We start from the raw sequence: 22,507 nt of genomic DNA, 5'->3' as shown, positions 1-22,507 counted from the left end.
ATCCCAAGCCTCATGAGATGCTCCTCAGCATTGTGTGTGTTGCATGTGTGTATCAGACACACAATAAGCGATAAATAGGCTTTGGCCTTCATCTTTCCTTTCATATGCCCGCCAGCATGCCATACAGAGAAATTCCCACAGAGTTACATACATTTAAACTCAGATGTGGGTGTATTTATGCCTTGAAATATGCAAATCTATGCATCAATGTCTTACTAACTGCATTTCTATCAACGGTCTCCCCCGGCTTTTTTTTCATCTCACACTCCTTCTCTCATTGGACAGCATGATTTACTTTTATTTGTGCTTGAATAAGCTTGCTGCCCACCTGTTTTGTATATAATTTTTAGTTTGCCTCGTTTGCCTCAATAGAGAGAGTCAGTATGTTCGGCTTAGGGTGATTTATAGCATACCGGTCCGGTAGATACAATTAAACGGTAGAAATTTTGTCAACTGGTAGAGATTGTCTCTATCGCGGTTATGTGCTCATGTGACATTACCGTGCTACGCCATCACGAAAGCTTATCATTTGCATGTTTTTTAGCACTGTGGTATAAAAAGAAGTGATTTTTAAACCATTGAAGTGCAATAAGCAGTGAAAAAGAGCTCCTTTTGCTAATATTGTTGTTGACATCCAGGCATGGCTATCTATATCTCGGTGGCCATCGGAACTGAGATTCCCGCTGGGCCGACGTGCTTTTCAGACAATACATTTCATCCTTTTTTAATTTATTTGTCTTAACGGCCCACAAAACTCATACATCGGCGGCCCATTTGTTTGTTTGTTGTTTGTTGTTTGTTTTGTTTTTTGCTTAATTGGCGGCGCTGTGCTGGTGTAATGCATTGGTCAAAAAAAGTCAGCTTTAGTTTTTTTTTTCTGACACACTGGCCCATGAAATATGTGATTATGCGCAAGTATCTTTCAAGTATAGAAATTAGTGCAAAACTAATTATGAAAGTTTCCTTTATTTTTCTGTGCATTTGTTTTACAATAGCCTTTATGGCAATTACTATCATGGGATTAATATTATAACTATTATTTTGTAGTAGTGTAATTTATACAGACACTAACTAAAAGAGGATCAAATTTTTCTCTGTTTAATTTGCACCCTGAATATGGGTTGGAGCTTTTAATTTTGAACTCTCAAAGTGCACCAGTCTGCTGAATTTAACATTACAGAACACAAAATTTTCTTACGGGGGAGCATGCCCCCGAACCCCCCTAGAGAAACAGAGGTCCACCTACCACAGTTTTACCTAAAATCCTGTGAGAAACACTGGTATTGCTGTTACAATGGAGCTTATAGTTTTCTTAGGGGGGGTTCATCAAGGTGGAGTAGCTATAGTTTAATTGTGTTAATAAACGACAATTTTGCACTTATTTTTTTCTGTTAGCTTTCATTTCTTCCTACTCACTTATTACACAGCACACTTACATTACATTTATTTAATTTTTATTTTATTTTTTTATTTATTTATTTTTTTTTTTTTTGGGGGGGGGGGGGGGGGGGGGCGCTAAAATTGTTGCTGCATACCCCTCCGAAACTGGGTAGTTGCGCCCCTGTGTAAAAGGTTTAGCAGAGAAACATGGTTTGGTGTTAGCTGCTCAGAACAACTTTTACTTCCTGTTCTCCTCAGCAAATATTCATGTGCCATTGCTGTTCTTATTTCGTATTTGCTTTGATCGGATGCCAAATGAAACACGTGCATGACAGGGAATCAGTGCAAAGAGTCAGTAGCACTCATTCAGTTGATCACCTGTTTCAAAGCCGTGTGACAGGCCCACAATGAGAAGTAGTCAGACTACTGCAACATCAGTCAATTGTTAATAGTAGATAAATAGTAGATACAGTCCCTTGGATGTGTGATATGTGTCTTAATTGTTGTTTTAATTATGTGCAAGTTGACACTCCCTTTGTAGAAACAAACAGACTCCTTAAGAATGCACACGTTCACTGTTTCAACTTATTAGAATGCAGTGTTAATGCATCCAGAATTTAAAACATGGGGGGCAAAAATGCCCCAGTATGAGTTTTTATCATATCATATCGTTAAGCAATATCACACGTGTAAAGGTGCTGTTTTTCAGAATATAAGATTTGTTAAATAAAAGTTAATATTGTGAGCTACATTTTAGTTTCCCCTACTAAAATGGTTCTAAACAAATCTGGTGAACACAGTTTATATATATATATATATATATATATGAAGAGTTCAGATGCAAAAGCCTCTAAATGCCATTTGAAATTTTCTTCTTTAATGATGATTTTTATCAAACTTGTATATTTAAGTTCAGTAATTTCACTTAAATAACAACTAATAGGTAATTATCATTGCCATTTAAGTGAAATTACTGAACTTAAATATACAAGTTTGATAAAAAAATTATCATTAAAGAAGAAAATTTCAAATGGCATTTAGAGGCTTTTGCATCTCAACTCTTCATATATATATATATATATATATATATATATATATATATATATATATATATATATAATTAGGTGGATGAATAATTGAGTCGGTAATGACCCGTGCTTCTTTCCTCGGTTAAGTGAATGCCTCAATGACTCACTAATTAAGTGAATTAGCTTCACTTACTGGTGGTTTTAGTTTCATATTTAATGTAGAATTTAATTTAATAATTAAAAAAAAAATAGACTATTTAAACTTATCAACTTTATCAACATAATCAGAAAATATTGAGATCATACTTTTTGCAAATATTGTAAATCCCTAATAGTCCCCTACTTGTGTCAAGGTGTTTTGAGTTGGTCAGCTGGCTTTATATGTGTGCTGTGTACACAAATCACTTTGTTATTTTTTTTCTGTCTAGGTGAGCCACCCACAGGCTTCCGTGAAGTCCTGTTGAAAGAGGGTCCAGAGGGTTTTGCACGGGCAATTCGGCAGCATCAGGGTCTTCTACTGATGGACACCACTTTCAGAGACGCCCACCAGTCTCTGCTGGCAACTCGTGTCAGGACACATGACCTCAAGAAGATTGCTCCCTTTGTGAGCCACAACTTTAATAACCTCTTCAGCTTGGAGAACTGGGGAGGCACGTGACACATTTACCAAGTCATTTCTTAATGCACATACATCACACAGATTTGGTGAATTAATTAAATAATTACTCTACTTCAAATTAGCAGTTATTGAATGTTTAACACAGTCTCATCCCAAAAAGTCATATAACTGACGTCTTGGGGCGTATTTTGACCATACGTCAATATCCGCCTTTTTAGGGCCCCCTTAAACGTCGGTAGATGGCGATCCCGGGCCGTCATACAACTGACGCTTTACCTTTAACGTCAGTTAGGTGACGGGTTAGGTTTAGGGTTAGGTTTAGGTATGGGGTAGAGTTAGGATCCCATAACCTCATCTACCGACGTTTAAGGGGGCCCTAAAAAGGCGAATATTGACGTATGGTCAAAAGACGTCCCAAAACGTCAGTTATATGACGTCTTGGGATGAGACCGGGTTGGAATGTTCATGTTCTGGTTCACTAAGCTTATTGTCTGTGTATTACCGTGATTTTTAGATGTTCCTCGGCTCTGTGTGTGTGTGTGTTAGATTACAGAGGATCAATTCATCCTTTGATATCACTTCAGTCTTTGGCATGACCTTAAAATCTCTCTTCCTGTCTCTAGGAGCTACATTTGATGTAGCGATGCGTTTTCTGTGGGAGTGTCCGTGGAAGAGACTCCAGGAGCTCAGAACTCTGATTCCCAACGTCCCATTTCAGATGTTACTACGTGGAGCCAATGCTGTGGGATACACAAACTACCCTGATAATGCTGTGTTCAAGTGAGATCACACACACATTGGCTAATGTTATTTTTTATCCTCTACTCCTAACAGGGTCAGATTAACCATTAGTACGGTGGCCGAGAGAGCTCACCGCGCTGCAACCTGATGAAGACGAATGCAAATTCAAAAAAACGTGTGCAACTATAAAAACGCATTCAAATACAAAAATACATCCGCAAATTAAGAAAAACATCTTCATCAGTTCCACAACACACCTGTGCTCCAAGTACTTACAACACAACCAAATACAGAAACGCGCTGCAAACGTTCACAACACCACCAAATACAGAAACGGGTAACACTTTACAATACGGGTGCACTAATATGCATTAATTCATGCTTAACTAATACACAGATAATCATGAGTTAATGTATAACTAATGAAGAACTAAACCATTAATTAACGATTACTGCATCAGCAACTAATAGTCTATATGATTAATAGATTAAGTAATACATGAATTGCTATTAATTCAATGTGTCATTGTGTATTAATTCCTTAATAACATATTTTATTAACTAATAGTGTAAATTAATGTGTTAATAGTCAAAGCTATGCACTTCAACTTCCAGTTGTCTGCTTTAATTAATCATTAATCAATTGAAGAAATTAGGACAAAAGTAATGTAATTTTCCTATACTGTATAATTTAATGCAAAATTATTTTAGGCTACGTTTATAGGCTAGGTCTATATGGACTTTACGTCATAGAAATAATTATATAACTCATTATTATAATAATTGTTTGGCATCCTAAAACACCATTGGTAATGTAATGTAGCCTGAGACTCTATATATCATAACTAAACATACGTTTGAGCCCTCTTTAATGTCCAGGTACAAGTCAATGCTTTTTCTTTGTTCAATGTGCATAGTTCATGGGTTGAAGCTCTTAATTTTGAGTTCTCAGAGTGCACCAGATTGAGCTTTTAACCTTAAAATGTACAAAATTGTCTTTAATTTACAAAACCCCCTTAGAGGGTACAGAGGACCACCCAACATAGTTTTACAAAATTCTATGGGAAACACAGATCATTTATGAACTTTACTCCAGCATAGTACAACAAAGATCCTTTTAAGTCAGTAAAACAGTTCATGCCAAATTAAAATGTCCTTGGACAAACTGCATTTGGCCTGCCTAAGGGGGGGCCTACAAGACATTGTGCCCAGGGGCCTCTGAATTCTTAACCCGGCCCTGACTCCTAATCCTTCCCTCACAGAAACCTTTCTGCATATTTAAATGTTTATTAAGATTTTATTTAGCATGTTTATTAAGCTGTTTTCCTCGAGAGGGCTGTTGGCTTGTCTACACAATTTAGGTGATTACATTTAGGCACAACATGAACAACACACACATACACACACAATAGAGAGGCAGTGCATGTATTGAGAGTTAGAGTCGATACCATTGCAGCAGTAAACACAGTTGTGCTATTTTGCAGTAATCTGCAAGTGGACACAGTAGTTTGTTTTTTTATGCTTTCATTTTAGGAAATTAATGCTTACAAATGTAACAGTACACTCTCAGAAAAAAAAAGGTACGAAAGCTGTCACTGGGGCGGTACCTTTTCAAAAGGTACACTTTTGTACCTAAAGGGTGCATATTGGTACCTTCATGGTACATATTTGTACAATTATGGTACCAATATGCACTCTTTAGGTACAAAAGTGTACCTTTTTGAAAAGGTACCGCCCCAGTGACAGCTTTCGTACCTTTTTTTCTGACAGTGGAGATTATAATCTCCCAACAGCTTTGGTGAAACTGTACATATTCATTAGTTAGTGCTGTCAAATAAATGAATCACAATTATTCACATAACGTCAAAGTTTGTTTGTGTATATGTTAGGGGTCGAACAACTTAAGATTTAACATTTATCTTCAGTTGAGTCAAGAGTCAAATTCGAGTCAACGTCGACTAGTCGCTGATAACATCATTAATGAACAAATAAGAACCTTGCGAGATTTGAACGCAGGTTGCCTTGTGCACAGCTACCTGTAGGGTATATGACAAAGTGCTGCCCTATAGACTGTTGCTCCTGCATAACTCCTACGTCTTTGGATAATTGTCTTTGGGTCATTATATTTCTTATAGTTTTCTGCTCATGGTAAATCAGAAACAGATTTATAGCACGTAAAAACTACATTTATTTGAACGCATTAGTGAGAGAGTGATTGCTTGCGATTTTATTCTTTCTTCCTGCGTCTCTATACTAAAAGTGAAGCTGTGGGTTTTAGTTACTAAGGAATATATGCTAGAACTTTTCATTTTCTAAGCTATTTTATTGCTATATCACAGAACAGTGTTGACAATACATTTATGCGCTACTGAATGTTTCTGTGTGCGCACAGTTTGCACATTATGCGTGAGCTATGTGTGTTACGATGCAGCAGCGCAATAGTTTGGAACACCAATTGACATACATGTTTAGTAAGTTGTTTACCTCAATCGGTCCTTGGGGTCTATATGACCCCAATCGACTTTTCCTTGATAAAAAAAAAATGGTTTCCTTTATCTGAGTGGAATAAGATTTTGTGACTTTTCCTACAAAATCTATCTATACACACACAAAAAAACTGGGCTTGATTCGGTTGTTCTGAAGGTGTGTAAAAAAAATGTTTACAAATCTGGTCTTCGGGGTCAATATGACCCCACATTGAAATGAATGGGAAATGTGAAAAAAACAAAATATTTTGTATTCATTTGTCCAAAAAAAATATATAAATCCATCATAAATCAGAAAATTTCCACACAGAAATAAAGGCCTACTACTAGAGCATAAATGTGATGTAGAAAAAACATGCTCACTCTCACACACACACACACACACACACACAAAAAACACACGCAAACAAACATGTATTAGTGTACTGCCACAGAGAGCATTTTTTAGAACTCACAAATGAAATCAGTCACAAATGCAGAACAAAGATATTAAAGTGTGAGACCTAATACACACACACACACACACTCACACACTGATTATAGTTTTACAATTTGTTTTACATGTTTTTTGTAGCTTGTTATTGCTTTTTAAGTTCAGAATTTTATTGGAAAAAATGATAGATTAGATGTTCACTCATATTGCTTTTGTTTTCATATTATTTATTTTATTTATTTTGCATTCTAAAGTTAATTATTTATTTTTACACTTTGTTCAATAAAATCAACAATGTGCAACTAAAATCGGACTCCAAGTCTTGTCCTTTAGGTGTGTCTTATGTGGCATTTAGCTGTCCTTTTTCTGTGGCACTTTGTAAAAACAGACGTTTCAAAATGCATCAAAAACTACAACAATTATACTATTTAAAAAAATTATAATTTTAAATGTCCTTTCTTATGTTTATATATATATAAAAATTCATAAAATGTATTTCAAAAGTTGTGACAGAAGTAGTAGGCCACATGCAGTAAAATGAATAGCTCTCTATTGCCTCTGCTGGTCAAAACTATTTATTTCTAAAACTGTAAAGAATTTAGTTTTATCTCTAACCAGTAGATGGCATAATTCTACACATAGCACCTAGCTCAATATCCAGAAGCAATTTAAATTAAATTTTGATCATTATTAAAGTGATTTTTTCATAAAAAATTAAGATTTCATTTGCAAGTTTATGGTGTGGTTGAGGAATTGTGTTGTAAATAGGCACAAAAGTACTTCTTATCTCCCAAAACACAGCATTAATGAATAGATGAGAAGTAAACAAAAAAATATATATTATTTGTATTATTAAAAATGTATAGTTTTTGTACAATTTCTCTATCAATTGTTGGGGTCATATTGACCCCAAAGACCAGATTTGTAAACAGAAACAAAGACCTTTTGAGGGTTAAAGTTGAATTCAATCAATTTTGAGCATCCAGATTGCATTTATTTGTCATTTTAACTGATGAAAACGGAGCGTAAATGTGGACTTCAACGATCTCTTATCCTGACTTGTTCGACATTAAGCTTAAAGCGTCATGGCAGAGTATAGCCCATACTAGGGCTGTCAAAAATGCTCAAAAATGACGTTCGAATATTCACACAAAAAAAAAACCACATTCGAACATTTGGTTGCGCATTTTGTCAATGACGTATTTGTCAATAACAGGACAAATGAATACAAAGAGACATAACTAATAGTATAGGTAGTTTATTTAAGTTTATAGGTAGGTATTAAATAGGTACTTTACCTAGTTATTTAAATAGGTAAAATAAATTTACAGTATATAGAACACTCCGAGCGAGCTGTGCTGTGGTAAACATGGAACTTTTCCTTGACATGACACGGTAAATAATCAAATAAGTAAAAGCATGCAGTGCATGAAACTGCTTTATCTAACCTACATTATTCATGCAGTATCTATTTAGTCAGCCTATAGTAATGTTCCCCCGGGCGCGTTGTTTCCACATTCGAATATTAATTTTCACCTTCGAATTTCAGATTTTAAACTATTCGAATATATATTTGAATTTAGAATATTTGTTGACAGCCCTAGTATATACACGTATGAGGCCTGGGAGTGGTCTCACTTGACCTCTTTCTCTTTAGTGCATAGCAACACAATAATCTTTAGTGCATAGCAACATAAACATAATGATTTGTTACATTTATATAGTGCTTTTCTGGGTACTCAAAGGGCTTTACATGAAAGGGGGGATTACATGGAACCACCACCATGCAAAAAATTGCGCTAAACTTTTTAGCAACCTATTGCAACTCTATTGCAACACACTTAAAATGTTTATCCGTTTAGCAACTGCATAGCAACACCATAAAACATAAAAACACTCAGAGCACCCCAATAACCGCATGACACCATACAACTCAAAAGGTTTTAACAACCACATAGAAACACCCTGAACTTCACTCCGAACTCCTTAGCAACCTCATAGCAACAAACTAAAAACCTGCAGAACTTTTTAGCAACTGCATAGAAGCATGTTACTCCACTCAGAAAATCTCAGCAACCACATGGCAATGCTCTTGCAGCCACCCACAACCCCCTTAGTATCATAGCAATGGTTTTCATCTTAGAATGTCCTCATTCCATAATAAAAAACAACATACTGATCTGTTGGAAAGTACTCTGGCAGGCAGCAAAATATCTGATTTCAGTGGCTTGACTTTTACTCTCATAAACCATAAATGGCGGGTTTGAACGAGTTGGCTGTAGTGCAGAGCTCAAAGCCATATTTCCATTGATGATCTCTCTCTCCCTTTCTCTAGATTCTGTGAGGTAGCCAAAGAGAACGGAATGGATATCTTCCGTGTTTTTGACTCCCTGAATTATATTCCCAACATGCTTTTGGGGATGGAAGCTGCAGGGGCGGCTGGAGGTGTGGTGGAGGCGGCCATTTCTTACACGGGAGACGTGTCTGACCCTATGAGACAGAAATACTCACTGGAGTACTATCTGAAGCTAGCCAATGAGCTAGTTAAGGCTGGAACACACATACTGGCTATTAAGGTAGATCACGAGTACTGTACATGAACTACAGTATTGTCCTGACAATCATGTTCAACACTGACAAAAGCAGAGGTGAAGGATTTGCCAATATAACCACTGTTTTGTGTGTCAGAATTGAGGAAATAGCATGTTTTGGCAGTTAATCAAGGATGTAATGACTAAAGACAATGACAGTAATACTCATTCTAGCTCTGTTATTTCTGTTACTTCTCTACATTGCTTTGTTTATCTTCTGTAATGATACAGTGATTATTATAATCTGATTTTCTTTAATTTGGTGTTCACTTAAAGTTGTTGATAGCAGCTCTTCTCTCTTTTCTTCTCAGGACATGGCTGGCCTGCTGAAGCCCGAAGCCAGCCGTTTATTGATTGGAGCATTGCGGGACCGTTTCCCGGACATCCCCATCCACATTCATACTCACGATACGGCAGGTGCAGGAGTAGCGGCAATGCTAGCCTGTGCACAAGCAGGCGCAGATATAGTGGATGTAGCAGTTGACTCAATGGCTGGCATGACCTCTCAACCGAGCATGGGTGCCATCGTAGCCTGCACCAGAGGAACCAAACTTGATACTGGTGAGTAGACAAGAATCGTATCAACTAAATTTCACAAGCAAACAATTATCACAAGCTCCATTATCAGTTATTTATCAATGCACAGCTCACTATGCACTTTTCGTTTGGTCCGTGCAGAAAGTTCACTTGATCAAATTGAACTCTTGCTAGATCTGTATGGTGAACTTTAATAACAATTCAAATTCTAAGAACATGTCATAGCCTTAGGCTAGTTGGCAGTGCTCTTGACTATTGCATCACAGCACTTCCTGAGTTCTGGCTTGAGGCTCTTTTCTGATCAGGTTCCCATCTCTTGTCTTCTATCACCTCCTGTCTTTCTTTCTGTCAAATAAAGTGATAAATGTGTGTGATCAGTGTGTCGAGAACGCATACATGGTTTGTTTGTGCATCAATATAACGGACTCACTCATGTTCACTGTGGGACTCCTGTATGTCACCGCAATCGTCTTTACCTTGATTGCAATCTTCATGCATCAAAATTTTACTAGCGAGTTGCGGGTTTGATTTATTCAGTGGAGAAACGTAGTTTGCGTATCATTGGACCATAGAGCGCAGGGCTTGCGTTTTTCGGAATATGATAGACTTCGTGTTTTAAAGTGAAACACACGCACTGGAATGAACAATTCACTGAAACACAAATTGAGTCTATACTCTCTTTGCCATGTCTCTCTGCCATTCAAAAGTTTGGGGTTGTTAAGGCTTTTTTTCATATTTTTGAAAGAAGTCTATTATGATCAAGAATAAAGTGAAAACAGTTATATTTAGTAATATTATTACAGCTTGCTTTTTTTAATATTTAAAATGTATTAGATACATGTGTTGGCATAGCAACATTTTCAGCATCCAATACTCCATTCTTCAGTGTCACCTACACCAATTATTTTGATATTCTGGTTTGGTACTCATGTAAAATTTCTTCTTTTTCTTGTTATTGCTGAAAACAGTTGTCCTGTATAATATTCATTTGTGTAAACTTGATATTTTTATCAAAATTCTGAATTAAAAGGAAGCTCTAAATAACTGAATTTACATGAAATCGAATTATAGAATATGCAGCAGTATATGTGTATATATATACATATACACAGAAATAATAAATAAACACACAAATAGTCAGCTTTGTAGTTTTGTTTAACTACTGTTAACTTTGTAGTTTTGTTAGACTACTGTCATGGCACAGCAATGTTGAAAATATTGAATAGTGCTGAGCAAGGTAGTTCAAGTGAGAACAAACGTTAAGTAAAACGTTTACGTTTTCATAGATTCTGTTTTTGGCCTAGGTCAGTACATGTTCAGTTTTCATTCAACAGGCTGCCCATGGTCAGTTAATTCAGCCCAAGTGACAGTCAGGCTCAATTGATAAATGATGTCTAATTAGTCAAGTCACTGAGCTCATTAATCAAGGGACTCAGCAGGGCCTGTCGTCAAATATCAATACATTTGTACTTTTATACAGTTAGCAGTTAGTGTGCTGTAGTGTATGTGTGTTTTACTGTCTGTGTAAGGGTGATAATTGCTGTGTTCTGAGAGGTGTGTTAAACAAAAGGAATGTGTTGACACACACTGGACAAAGACTAATGACAGCAAAAAAAGAGAGTTAGAGAATCTTTTCATCCCTTTCCCCCATTTTGTTTTTAACTGCACTTACACATTTCCCCTTCCTCCACTTCATTACTGTCAAAGTTAAGTAATACCTTCTCTGCCCATTCTTTCTCTCCCTCTCTTCGCCTCCTCTGTCCCCCCAGTACGGTTCCTTAGAGGCAGAGTGGTTAGGTAATTGTCGCTGCACTTCGGTATAAAATTCTCCAGAGTCCAATCTTATGTTCTTGGACGATCTTTCATGTAACCACATCATACACAGCAATCTGTCAATGTCTCTCTGTAAACGCTGAGATACCAATTCAGATACCAATTTTAACCTGGTGGGTGAAAGATGAAAAAAAGAGAAAGATTATGGAAATAAATTAAGAGCATAATAAGAGAAAATTCTATTTTTTACATTGGGAAAAAAATTGGTGAATTTCTGTAGACACACAAATATTTGTACAAATATTCTGTCCAGTTTCCTCACTGTTGCCTTGTCTGAAGAAATTTAGCATGAAGTGCTGTGCAAATTTCCATTTTCTGGCTGGATCTTGGTCAAGGCAAAGCAGATTAAGCTCTTGAACTGACGTCGGAGGGCAGAACAATAGGCCCCGCAACATTAGCCGGGGACCATTGAGAAATAACCTGGTCTAGGGGGGAGAAAGGCCTTCACCATAGCAGGTACAAATTCCAGGCACAAAGGAGCTACTGACAGGGTTTGCAGTGTCTGATTCTTCTGAGAGATGAGATGGCAAGAAGGAACACTGCCTGAAAGGGAGTAACTTTTCTGAAGCCTCTTCAGTAGGCTCAAAAGGAGCCATAGAATGGCCTTCCAATACAATGGCCAAATCCCAGGCCCTGCAGTATACTGCAGGTATCAGCCACAAGGTGCCATGCAGGATACCTAAAGGCGCACCACCGAATGGAGTGTGGTAAGCAGCTATGGCTACCACCTATACCTTTAAGGTGGAGGAGGTTAACCCTGAGGAGAACAACTCCTGCAGGAACTCCAGCACTGTACCAACAGGGCAGTTAACTGGGTCCAGCTGGTGCTCTCCGCGTGACATTGATCATGCAAATGTACAGCAGGCCCAACAGTCTTAGAAACTGTTTGACAGTTAGTGACTGGCCTTGCTTTAGCCCTTTTAAGGGCTAAAGCAAGTGAATCGATTTGATATGAGCTGCAGACAGACATGTCTGCATCGTTGTCGAATCCCATACCACACCTAGAAAAGTGGTTCTCTCAGCTGGAGAAAGCACACTCTTTTTGGCATTGAGCCTTAACCCCAACTTTATTATGTGGTCAAGAACGACATCTCGATGCCGAACCACCATATTCTCTGATTGAGTTATCTTGACAAACCAGTCCTTGGACCTGATTTTTGACATGATTTGCGCAAGCATCTTGAACTTGAGCTTCTTTACAGAGCAATTCAGTTGGCGCAGATCTAAGATCGAACGCAACCCCCTACACATTTTTGGAACAACAAAGTACTGGCTGTAGTACCCGGACTCCCTGCTGGAAGGAAGAAAATGTTCTATAGCCCCCATGTCCAGCAGAGCCTTTACCTCTTGCTCCATAACCAGAGCCTGATCGGGGCCTACCACTGTGGGTAGAACCCTGTTTAACCTGGGCAGGCGTGACCCAAACTGAATTGTGTAACCCTTTTCTACCATTTGCAAGATCCATTGAGATATACAGTATTTGGCAGTAATTTCCGCGCTGCCAAAAAATCTACTAAGGGAACCAGTCTCTCGAGACTGGGCTCTGGTGTTAGAATTGGTTTAACCAATTCGGTCCCCTGAAGCAGCAAACTGGCAGGGAACAACCAAACTGATTGCTCTGAGACCCTCCTCAGAGGGGTTAAGTATCCTAGCACTGCTATGTTTTTGAGTGGACACTGGGATATAGGCTCACCGGAAAGCACAGAGGGGAAATTGTCACCTTATAATGAGGTATCCCCAGAGGGAACTTCCCTCAGAAGCCTGACACCACTGGTGTCAGGGCTTCTTCACCAAACCCTTCTTGGAGATAATAATGGTATTCATATCCATTGTTTCCTTCGTAGGCTTGGGCTGCGATCGCCACCCTGATCCCCAATCTTTCTGAGGGGAAGAATGGGTGTTTGTGCTCTCTTCTCAGCAACATGCCATGGTCTGACCTGCTGCCAAGTATGCTTTACCCACCAGCTCTGAAGTGGCTCTTAAAGGCTTGGTAGGTAACATCAGTGATTTGAGGGTTGAAATCTCCATGGTAACAGTTAGTGTTATACAGTAAATCCATGGTGAATGTTGCTGATCTGTGGATACTGGATAGTTAGTTCATGGCACAATGTTTCTTCCTGGTTTCCACATCAACGTTGTTTGATCCGTTAATAACAGAGAAATGTGAATGTCTCTCTAGATGTCGCTGCGATGTTATTTCTTCAGTAGCGAATTCAAATGTTTTCTTTACTGGATTTGGCTGTGTAGTAAGAGTGCTGCTTGCATAGACAGTAAAGCCTGGAACACACCAAGCCGATGCCTACAAGCAACGCGCCTACATTTGAAATAACGAAATTTTGGTCGGGAGGAAAAATGGTCCAACGAACCGTTCGGTTCAAAAATGTGTACCGAAAACCGAATCGAAAGTCGTTATCGAAAGTCGAATGTGTAGCGTTACGCACCTATATATGTTCACTACTTAAACTAGTAGACTAGTCATTTGTTATGACCCATCCAAAAAGTTAGATGGAGAAAAATACTAGAAATTGTGTGAGATTGCAATTGTTTTTATGCACAGCTGCACTACTTCCTGAACTTCAGCCAGCTCCTTTGTTTCCTGTCTGCCATTATTGGACAAACTGATTAATCCAGGTGTGCCTGACCTCAGTAGTCACAACAACAGTAATCAGACACATCTGGATTAATCAGTTTGTCCAATAATGGCAGACAGGAAAGGGAAGGAGCTGGCTTAAGTTCAGGAAGTAGTGCAGCTGTGCATAAAGCCAATCAAGTATATAGCACGTGGGCATGTGTGTGTTTATGTATATAGTTTTTTATTCATGGGCACATCTGTTGAGGTAATTGGTCACAGTAGACGTCTAGTTTCCTGAAGATCCCTTTTTCCCTCTCATCACTCTCTCTTACTGTCAGTGGTTTTCTCTCTAGTGTATTGCCCTGGTTAATTTAGTTGCCAGTGTAGCAGGCTAGCACAGGTAAAGATTTAGCTCACTGTCTCTGCCTGAGCTGTTAGAGCCATTTGTTATTAATACCCCACACACACACACAAACATATATTGTACCAAGCTTGTCAGAGCCTCTTAAATGCATCTTCTTTTCATTCTCTGTTCATTTTTTTTCTTTTAGTTTATGTTTTTATAGTGTATATTTTTGTCTGCATTGCTCTGACTAGCTGCTCTGCCATTGCTTTGTGTGCTCTAGCTGAGCTCCATCTTTGGTATTTTTCTTTTCTCTCCTCCTCTTTTCTCTTTTTCCTTGTAGCACACATATCCTCTCACATTTCCCCTCCCTTCAGGCTTTTTTATTCACATCTTCTAATATTTCCCTTTATTTCCTGTTTTCACTCGTTCTCTTCCGCCTACACTCATCTGTCCCTATGTCATGTTTGTTTTCCTTCTGCATCTGTAAGTTAATTTTTCTTCCATGTTTATGCAGTCTTCAATCCCACCGCTTCCACTAACACTTCCCAATTCATATTCCATCTGTCACTTTTTCTCTCCATTTCTTGATTCAATGGAAAGACGAAATTCAGACTCACTTCCGCAATCAAACATATTATCCCTGTGCAAACCCTTTGTGTTCACTGTTAAATGACTCTCTGATTTGTCTTCAGTCTTCTGTTTTTCTCTTTCTTTCTATCCATCTCTTACACACACACAAACACTCTGACACACATATTCTTGTACATCTATCTTTGTCAGGGCATTTATTCACTATTCTCTAGCTCCTTACCCTAACCCTTCCCATCACAACTAACTGCCTAATCGGAACCCTTGCCATAAACCTATACCCTTAACCTAATAATAACATTATTCCTAAATCCTTCCTAAAGTCTTCATTCCCAAATATCTCACAGTGTGATTTTGAATCTCGCATTGTGACTTTATATCTCACAATGTGATTTTTCTAATCATCACTTTATCCAACTTTGTTTTACAATCTGACATAATTTTGAGCTTTATCTCACAATTAACTTTTGATTGTTCTGAGGTGGAAACAGGCTTCCATACTCGCATCCTTATCCAAGTTTGTGTTCTATTAGATGGTCGGCCAGATGGTCTCCCAGTCATAAAGTACCCAAAACCCCTCTAAAACCATCAAAACAGACCAGATTAATCACGCTTGGCTAAGCCACCACCATAGGCTGGTGTTTGTGTGTGTGGGGGTGGGGGTGGGGGGGGGGGGTAGGGAGGCTGACTGTTCACCAGTGCTGTGAAAGTTGAATGCCACGATTTGTTTAGAGCCTTGTCTTAAATCTGCTGTAAGCATTTTTCTTAGAATATCATGCATAAAATATCCCTAATACTTGACAGATATCACTGAAATAGGTGCCTTGGGAAATCACACTTGTCTCTGTGATGGCCCAAAGCTCTGTATACAGGAAAAAAACTACAAAAAAAAAATCAACTGGTCCATATTGCACTGTCATTTATAGATCATGCAAGCACACATAAATACATACTTCATATGTTCATAAATGCGCAGTCATTACGGGGGCATTTAGGGCCATTTATCTACTGTAGTGACACATTAGAGAATGATAGAGTTCAGCACACAATGTACATTGACATTGCTTAATGGATTGGTTACTATCGTCTATTGGAGTGATGCGAACCCAGTAGGAACATTATAATAGCAGAGAGCTTCTCACTTATGAAGTGTGTGTGTGTGTGTGTGTGGCGTGCGTGTGTGTACGTGTGTGGCGCCTGAAGACAGGAAAGATGATTATTGTGGCATCAGGCTTAATTAAATCCACATTGATTATTACAGTCTGACTTTATGTGGGGTCTTTATTGATGGATTGATGGTGTGTTTTGAGATGTGTCAGATTAGGACAGCTATATCAGTCAGTCAAATGTTTCTAGCAAAAGAGAGAGAGAGAGCTTCTAACACTACCACTTAAATGCATTTAAAAGGACAGGGTTATTAATTGCACTGAATTAATACTTTCAGCTCAACCATTTCCATATTTAATGTATTTCTTTCTTTCCTATGTTTAAAATGACAACTTTACAGATGACTAAGTGACTCTATTCACAAACTACTCTGAGTAGTCACTGTCTTGTTAAACAGATTTTAAAAGGCAGTTTTTATGTCACAGCTTGTGTGAATAAGAAATTCATATTATGATCTTGGCATAGTTATGGTTAAATAATTGATATAGCCAAAATTGTGACCTGTACTTAATTTGCATGATTTTTTGATCATTGTTTTGCTTGTAAACATCCTACACTTAGTCTAAAACAAAGGATAATGTACAGTCAATACAGACCTCTGATCTGCATGGGGCGATCATCGCTGTCTGGCTGACTGTACAGTTTACATTTTCCTGCTAATTATGTGGCTACTTACCAAATAAATAAACAGACATGAAATATTAGTTATGTTTTTCTATGTAATACGAGAACCAGCACCATTACCCCTGCTATGTATGAATTATTATTATTATAGACTGTTTTAGACATATAACTTTTACGGTCAAAAATATTTATCATATTATAAATTAATTATATATTGTATAATATAAGAATGATATATAATTAAAAATATTTAAAAATCGAGCATTCCAGAGAGCCATGTAATGGAGCTCAACAGTGCCTGTACACATTTAATATTGCATTGGTTCCAAAAAAAAATTCATTCAATTTGACACTTGAAATAAAAAAAACAACCAATCTGCCAGCTTTGAGTTAATATTACAAACTTTGATTTGAAATAAAAACAAACAAACAAGAAATTCAGACAAAAAGACAATATAAAAAGATACAGAAATATAAGTAGTTATGAGTATAATGAAATTTGCTGTGCTTTATGGTAGTGGGCAGACGCTGTAGAGCTCTTTCAGCATTTTGCTCATAGCAGTTTTATGATTGGTCGATATTTATCTGCTGGATCTTGTGCAGTGTCTTCACCAGCAATCATGCTGTTAAACATTTTTTTTTAAATACATTGAAACAAAGGAGTATGTCTTTTTTTATTGAAAATTGGTGTCTTATAATAATATATCATATTGTTTTAATAAGCTGTCTGAAGTCGTATAGCTTATTATATTACAGGAGAAGTGTTACAAACCTGTATTGTCACTGTCACACAGGTGTTTCTCTGGACAGAGTGTTTGACTACAGCGAGTACTGGGAAGTGGCCCGTGGTCTGTACGCTCCCTTCGACTGCACCGCTACAATGAAGTCTGGTAATGCAGATGTTTATGAAAATGAGATCCCAGGGGGCCAGTACACCAACCTTCACTTCCAGGCCCACAGCATGGGCCTCGGTAACAAGTTCAAAGAGGTGAAGAAAGCCTACGCTGAAGCCAACAAGCTGCTGGGAGACCTTATCAAAGTAAGCTCCAAAAATATCATTTTGATTCCAAATGTGTCACCCTCTCTCTCTCTCTCTCTCTCTCTCTCTCTCTCTCTCTCTCTCTCTCTCTCTCTCTCTCTCAATTCAATTCAAAGGGGCTTTATTGGCATGAAAGTTTTTCAAACAATGTTGCCAAAGCATATACAACAAATACTCTATACACATATATATACATATACATACACACACACATATATATATATATACACATACATGCACATATACATACATAAACACTTAACACAATATTTGGATATATCTGTGTGTGTGTGTGTGTGTGTGTGTGTGTGTGTGTGTGTGTGTGTGTGTGTGTGTGTGTGTGTGTGTGTGTGTGTGTGTGTGTGTGTGTGTGTGTGTGTGTGTCGATCACTCATTCACTGCCCCTCAGGTTGTGGCATGTTTGAATATATTGGGCAGCAAGATAAGTTTTGTCTCCTTCTCCCAGGAGAAAGTTTAACTTAGAAATGTCATCCAGGTCTATGAAATTTGGGATTATATAGTTAAATTTGTTAAAGTAAAGGTCCCTTGTGTCTTTGAACGCTTCACATTTTAGGAGAAAGTGCATCTCCGTCTCAACCTCACCTGTCAAACAGTGATCACACGTTCTGTTTTCTTTTGGTTGCCACAATTTTTTGTGTCTTCCTGTTTCAATTGCCAGTTTGTGATCACTGAGCCTGTACCTGGTTAGGATCTGTCTCTGCTTTCTATCTCTGACAGTAGAGAGATATTCTGCTAATTTATATTCTCTTTTTAGGGTCAGATAACATTCTAGTCTACTTTGGCTTTTAGTTTCTTCTTTCCAATGTTCCAGATAGGTTTCTTTGCATTGTGCTATGATTTGCTTGACTCTGATTGGTGTTTGGACGGCAGTGTTGTTCTGAGGCTGCTCAGACTGTCTCTGATGTGGGGCAGTTTGTCTTAGTACCAGTTGACATAGGGGACTCTTTTCTGGGCTCAGCTCCTGGGTTCGGAGGGCCTTGGAGTGAAGTGTGTTTTGGGGGCTGGATTTCAGGTGGTTAAAAAAGTTGAGTGTTCTCTTTTGGATGTTAATTATCAGGGGGTATCTGCCTAATTCTGCTCTGCATGCATTTGTTTTTTCTCTCTCTCTCTCTCTCTCTCTCTCTCTGTGTGTGAGTAAGGTGCGTGGATGTAGAGTGTGTGATGGCAGTGTAAGTTACGGAAAACTGTTTGAAAAACTTTTTCTACCCTTTTCTATGTTTTAGTATTTATAGTATATTGGGTTTTTAGGTAATATTGGTGAGGAAGGTGGTTATTTTGGGTTAGATTGACTCCCAGGTGGTGTACTGGGAGAATGGCAGCTCCCGGTGTGGAAAGTTTGGAGTTTCTAATGAGGCGTCACTGCGTGAAAATCGATGTTACCTCAAGTATAGACGAGTGTAGTTTAGCGGTAAGTGCAGTAGTTGGTAATGAGAATGTTTTATCGGCGTCACGAATGAACAACGCAATTGTTTTGTTTGTTAAAGGTTCTCTAAGTGATGTGGGGCCAAAACATTTTTTTTCACATACATCAAACATCTCCTCACTATCGGCTAGCTGCCTGTCCCTTAAACACACTGTAAACAAACGCGGTCTCTATAGACACCACAGGCTCCGAAAACGGCAACAAAAACAATCACCGGAGTCTCACCCGGACCACGAAACCTAACAAACAGTGTTCCAGCCAATCACTGGCAAGAAGTATTTGAGGGTGGGTCTGGGTGGTTAGTGCGCGTGCATATAAAGGGGGGGTGTGTGTGAAGGAGAGAGAAGCATAAGAGGGAAGTTTGAAAAATGGCCGACACGACCAAAGAGACGTCGTTCTGAGGAACAAATTAAAAAGAAGGAGTCGGATAAAGAACGTGCGAAGTTCCGAATTTACATCGGTAGCAAAGCTTTTGAACGATGGAGAGAACTCCGGCGGCAGAAGGGCTTCCAGTCCGACATTCATGTTGCTCTGTTTTTGCTGGACAGGTGGGTAACGTTAAATTGTTTTTTTTCTTCTAAATTGACGCTTATGTTCGCCAAACCCACACAAGGATATAATTAGCTAGAAATGCACGTTCACAATTATTTCAGGAAGGACGGAAGGGAGGGGGAGGAGATGAGATGCGGAGGAGGGAGGGTCTAGCTAGCCTCCGATTTGTTTGAAAATATTCCGAACGTCAACACCCAGGATCGCTCAGAGAACCTTTAAGACGATCGAATTGCCAAACTTGTTGGTGGAGAGTGGTGTAGAGATTGGTGGGATTTTTTTTTACCTCAGTGCTACCTCTTTCCACGGCATTAAAAGAGTAACGTTATCTGATGTGCCACCGTTCATCAAGAATGAAGTTCTAGTTGGAATGCTCTCAAGGTATGGGAAACTCGTCTCTCCCATTAAGATGATTTTAATTGGAAGTAAGCCATCGTTGTTGAAACGTGGCGTCTTTTAGGCATTATGTTTAAATGGTACTGAAAGACAACGTTGAGGAACTTGACCTGATCTGATCGAAAATTTTCGACATAAAGAATTTATTTATTTTTATCTCTTTCTTTATCCTTTATGGGGGAAATACATTTTGCTTCCTTGAATGTTAACGGAGCAAGAGATTTTTAAGAAGAGAGCTCAAGTATTTGAATTAATGAAATATAAGACAATTGATGTGTTGTTTGTACAAGAGACACATACTGATGTATCAAATGCTGTAGAATGGGTAAAATAATTTGAAAATTCTTTCAAAACTTGGTGATCATACCTCATTGAGTGGTGGAGTTGCAGTATTATTTTCTAAAGAATTTTCTCCATATTCCTGTAGTGTAGAAGAAAAATGTAAAGGAAGATTAAAGCTGTATTTGAAATGATGTTTTAAATTTGTGTAACAATGATGATTTTTTAATGTTAGGGGGGATTTTAAATGGAATGCAGATGTCATAGATCGAAATCATGTTGAATCACATATGCAATCAAGAAAGAGGCTAATACAAAGGAAAAAGTCTCATAGCATAATTGATATATGGAGAGTATACAGAGACGGTAGACTTGGGCTCATGAAAATCAGTTATCGCTAACCAGGCTTGATAGATTCTATGATTTTAAAGTCCCTGTAAAGTCAATTCGGTAACACTTTAGAATACTGTATCTTACTTACTGCAGAATTAATAAGGAATTATTGACGAACTAATAGGTAATTCTTCATTAACTACTTCTTCACTACTGTTAACTACTAAGGAAGATGTGTTAACTAATCAGTATGTAATATAATTTTATGATTGTGTTAAGTATCAGTTAGTTAATCAATAACTAATGAATTCTGTCATACCTCCTGAAGAACTACTATTAATTATCTACTAATTAAGGTTCAAGAAAAATAACTAAGAAGTAACTACTGAACAGTCATACAAAACTAACCTCAGATTATTTGTATATTTTATATACAGTACTGTGTGTGTCTGTTTTCCTCAGCATAGAATGCCACTGGGTAAATTCATGTATTTGAGGCAACGACTGAGGGAAACTGAAAATATAGAGAACTTATTAGTAATTAATAAATAAGTATCAAATAATTCTGCAGGAATTACTTAGAACCTGGAACAATATTCTAAAGTGAAAATATAGGGAACCCGTTAGTAATTAATAAAGAATTATCAAATAATTATCTAGGAATTAGGCTACTTATAACCTGAAACAGTCTTCTAAAGTAAAAATATAAGGAACTTATTAGTAATTAATAAATAATTATTAGATAGTCCTTCAGGAATTACTTAGAACCTGGAATTCTAAAGTGACAATATAGGGAACCCATTAGTAATTAATAAAGAATTACCACATACTTCTGACTCAAATCAAACTTACTGTAAATAAAAAAATATTAGCCTATATATATATATATATTAACGTAATCATCTAAACCTTTGTAAAATACACGACAGTTACTTGCGACAAAGGCGAAGAGAAGTGAAAAAGGCAACAGTGGCAAGGAACCAAAACTCCATCAGGTGACGGAATGGAGAAAAAAACCTTGGGAGAGGCTCAGTGTACCCAGGCTCAGTGTACGTGGCTACCGCCATATTGCCGGAACTTGAATGGTGCAAAAGAAGTTTAAAATGTATAAGAACTAAGTATAATAATAAGGTGTTATATACATGAGATGTTTTTGCTTATTTGCAGATCATAGCCTATAGGTAAATGTCTGCGCTTATTTTTCTTATTAGTGCTGAAGAATGACAAACTGACTACTGTGTATGAGTGTTAATTAGTAGTTACTTCATAGTTATATTTCTTGAACCTTAATTAATAGATAATTAATAGTAGTTCTTCGGGAAGTATGACAGAATTCATTAGCTATTGATTAACTAACTGATACTTAACACAATCATAAAATTATATTACATACTGATTAGTTAACACATCTTCCTTAGTAGTTAACAGTAGTGACTTAAGTGTTAATAAAGAATTACCTATTAGTTCCTAAGAATTACCTATTAATTACCTAAAACAGGGCTCCGTGACGCACTGGAGCCCA

General features: G+C 37.7%; 1 protein-coding gene across 1 annotated transcript in view; it reads left to right on the top strand.

The window, feature by feature from the left end:
• Positions 1-22,507, top strand: part of pcxb (pyruvate carboxylase b) — a 322,790-nt gene that overhangs the window by 257,515 nt on the left and 42,768 nt on the right. Inside the window, exons 13-17 of the mRNA XM_039669304.2 lie at positions 2,837-3,058; positions 3,651-3,807; positions 9,023-9,263; positions 9,590-9,839; positions 17,740-17,984. Of these exons, the coding sequence (XP_039525238.2) occupies positions 2,837-3,058; positions 3,651-3,807; positions 9,023-9,263; positions 9,590-9,839; positions 17,740-17,984 (1,115 nt within the window). The remainder of the gene's footprint in view (positions 1-2,836; positions 3,059-3,650; positions 3,808-9,022; positions 9,264-9,589; positions 9,840-17,739; positions 17,985-22,507) is intronic.

The sequence above is a fragment of the Pimephales promelas genome, chromosome 1 (genome assembly GCF_988280905.1).
Source record: "Pimephales promelas chromosome 1, fPimPro1.hap1.1, whole genome shotgun sequence".
NCBI lineage: Eukaryota > Metazoa > Chordata > Actinopteri > Cypriniformes > Leuciscidae > Pimephales > Pimephales promelas.
Note: the sequence above shows the minus strand (reverse complement) of the source record. Positions and strands in the feature narration are given on the sequence as shown.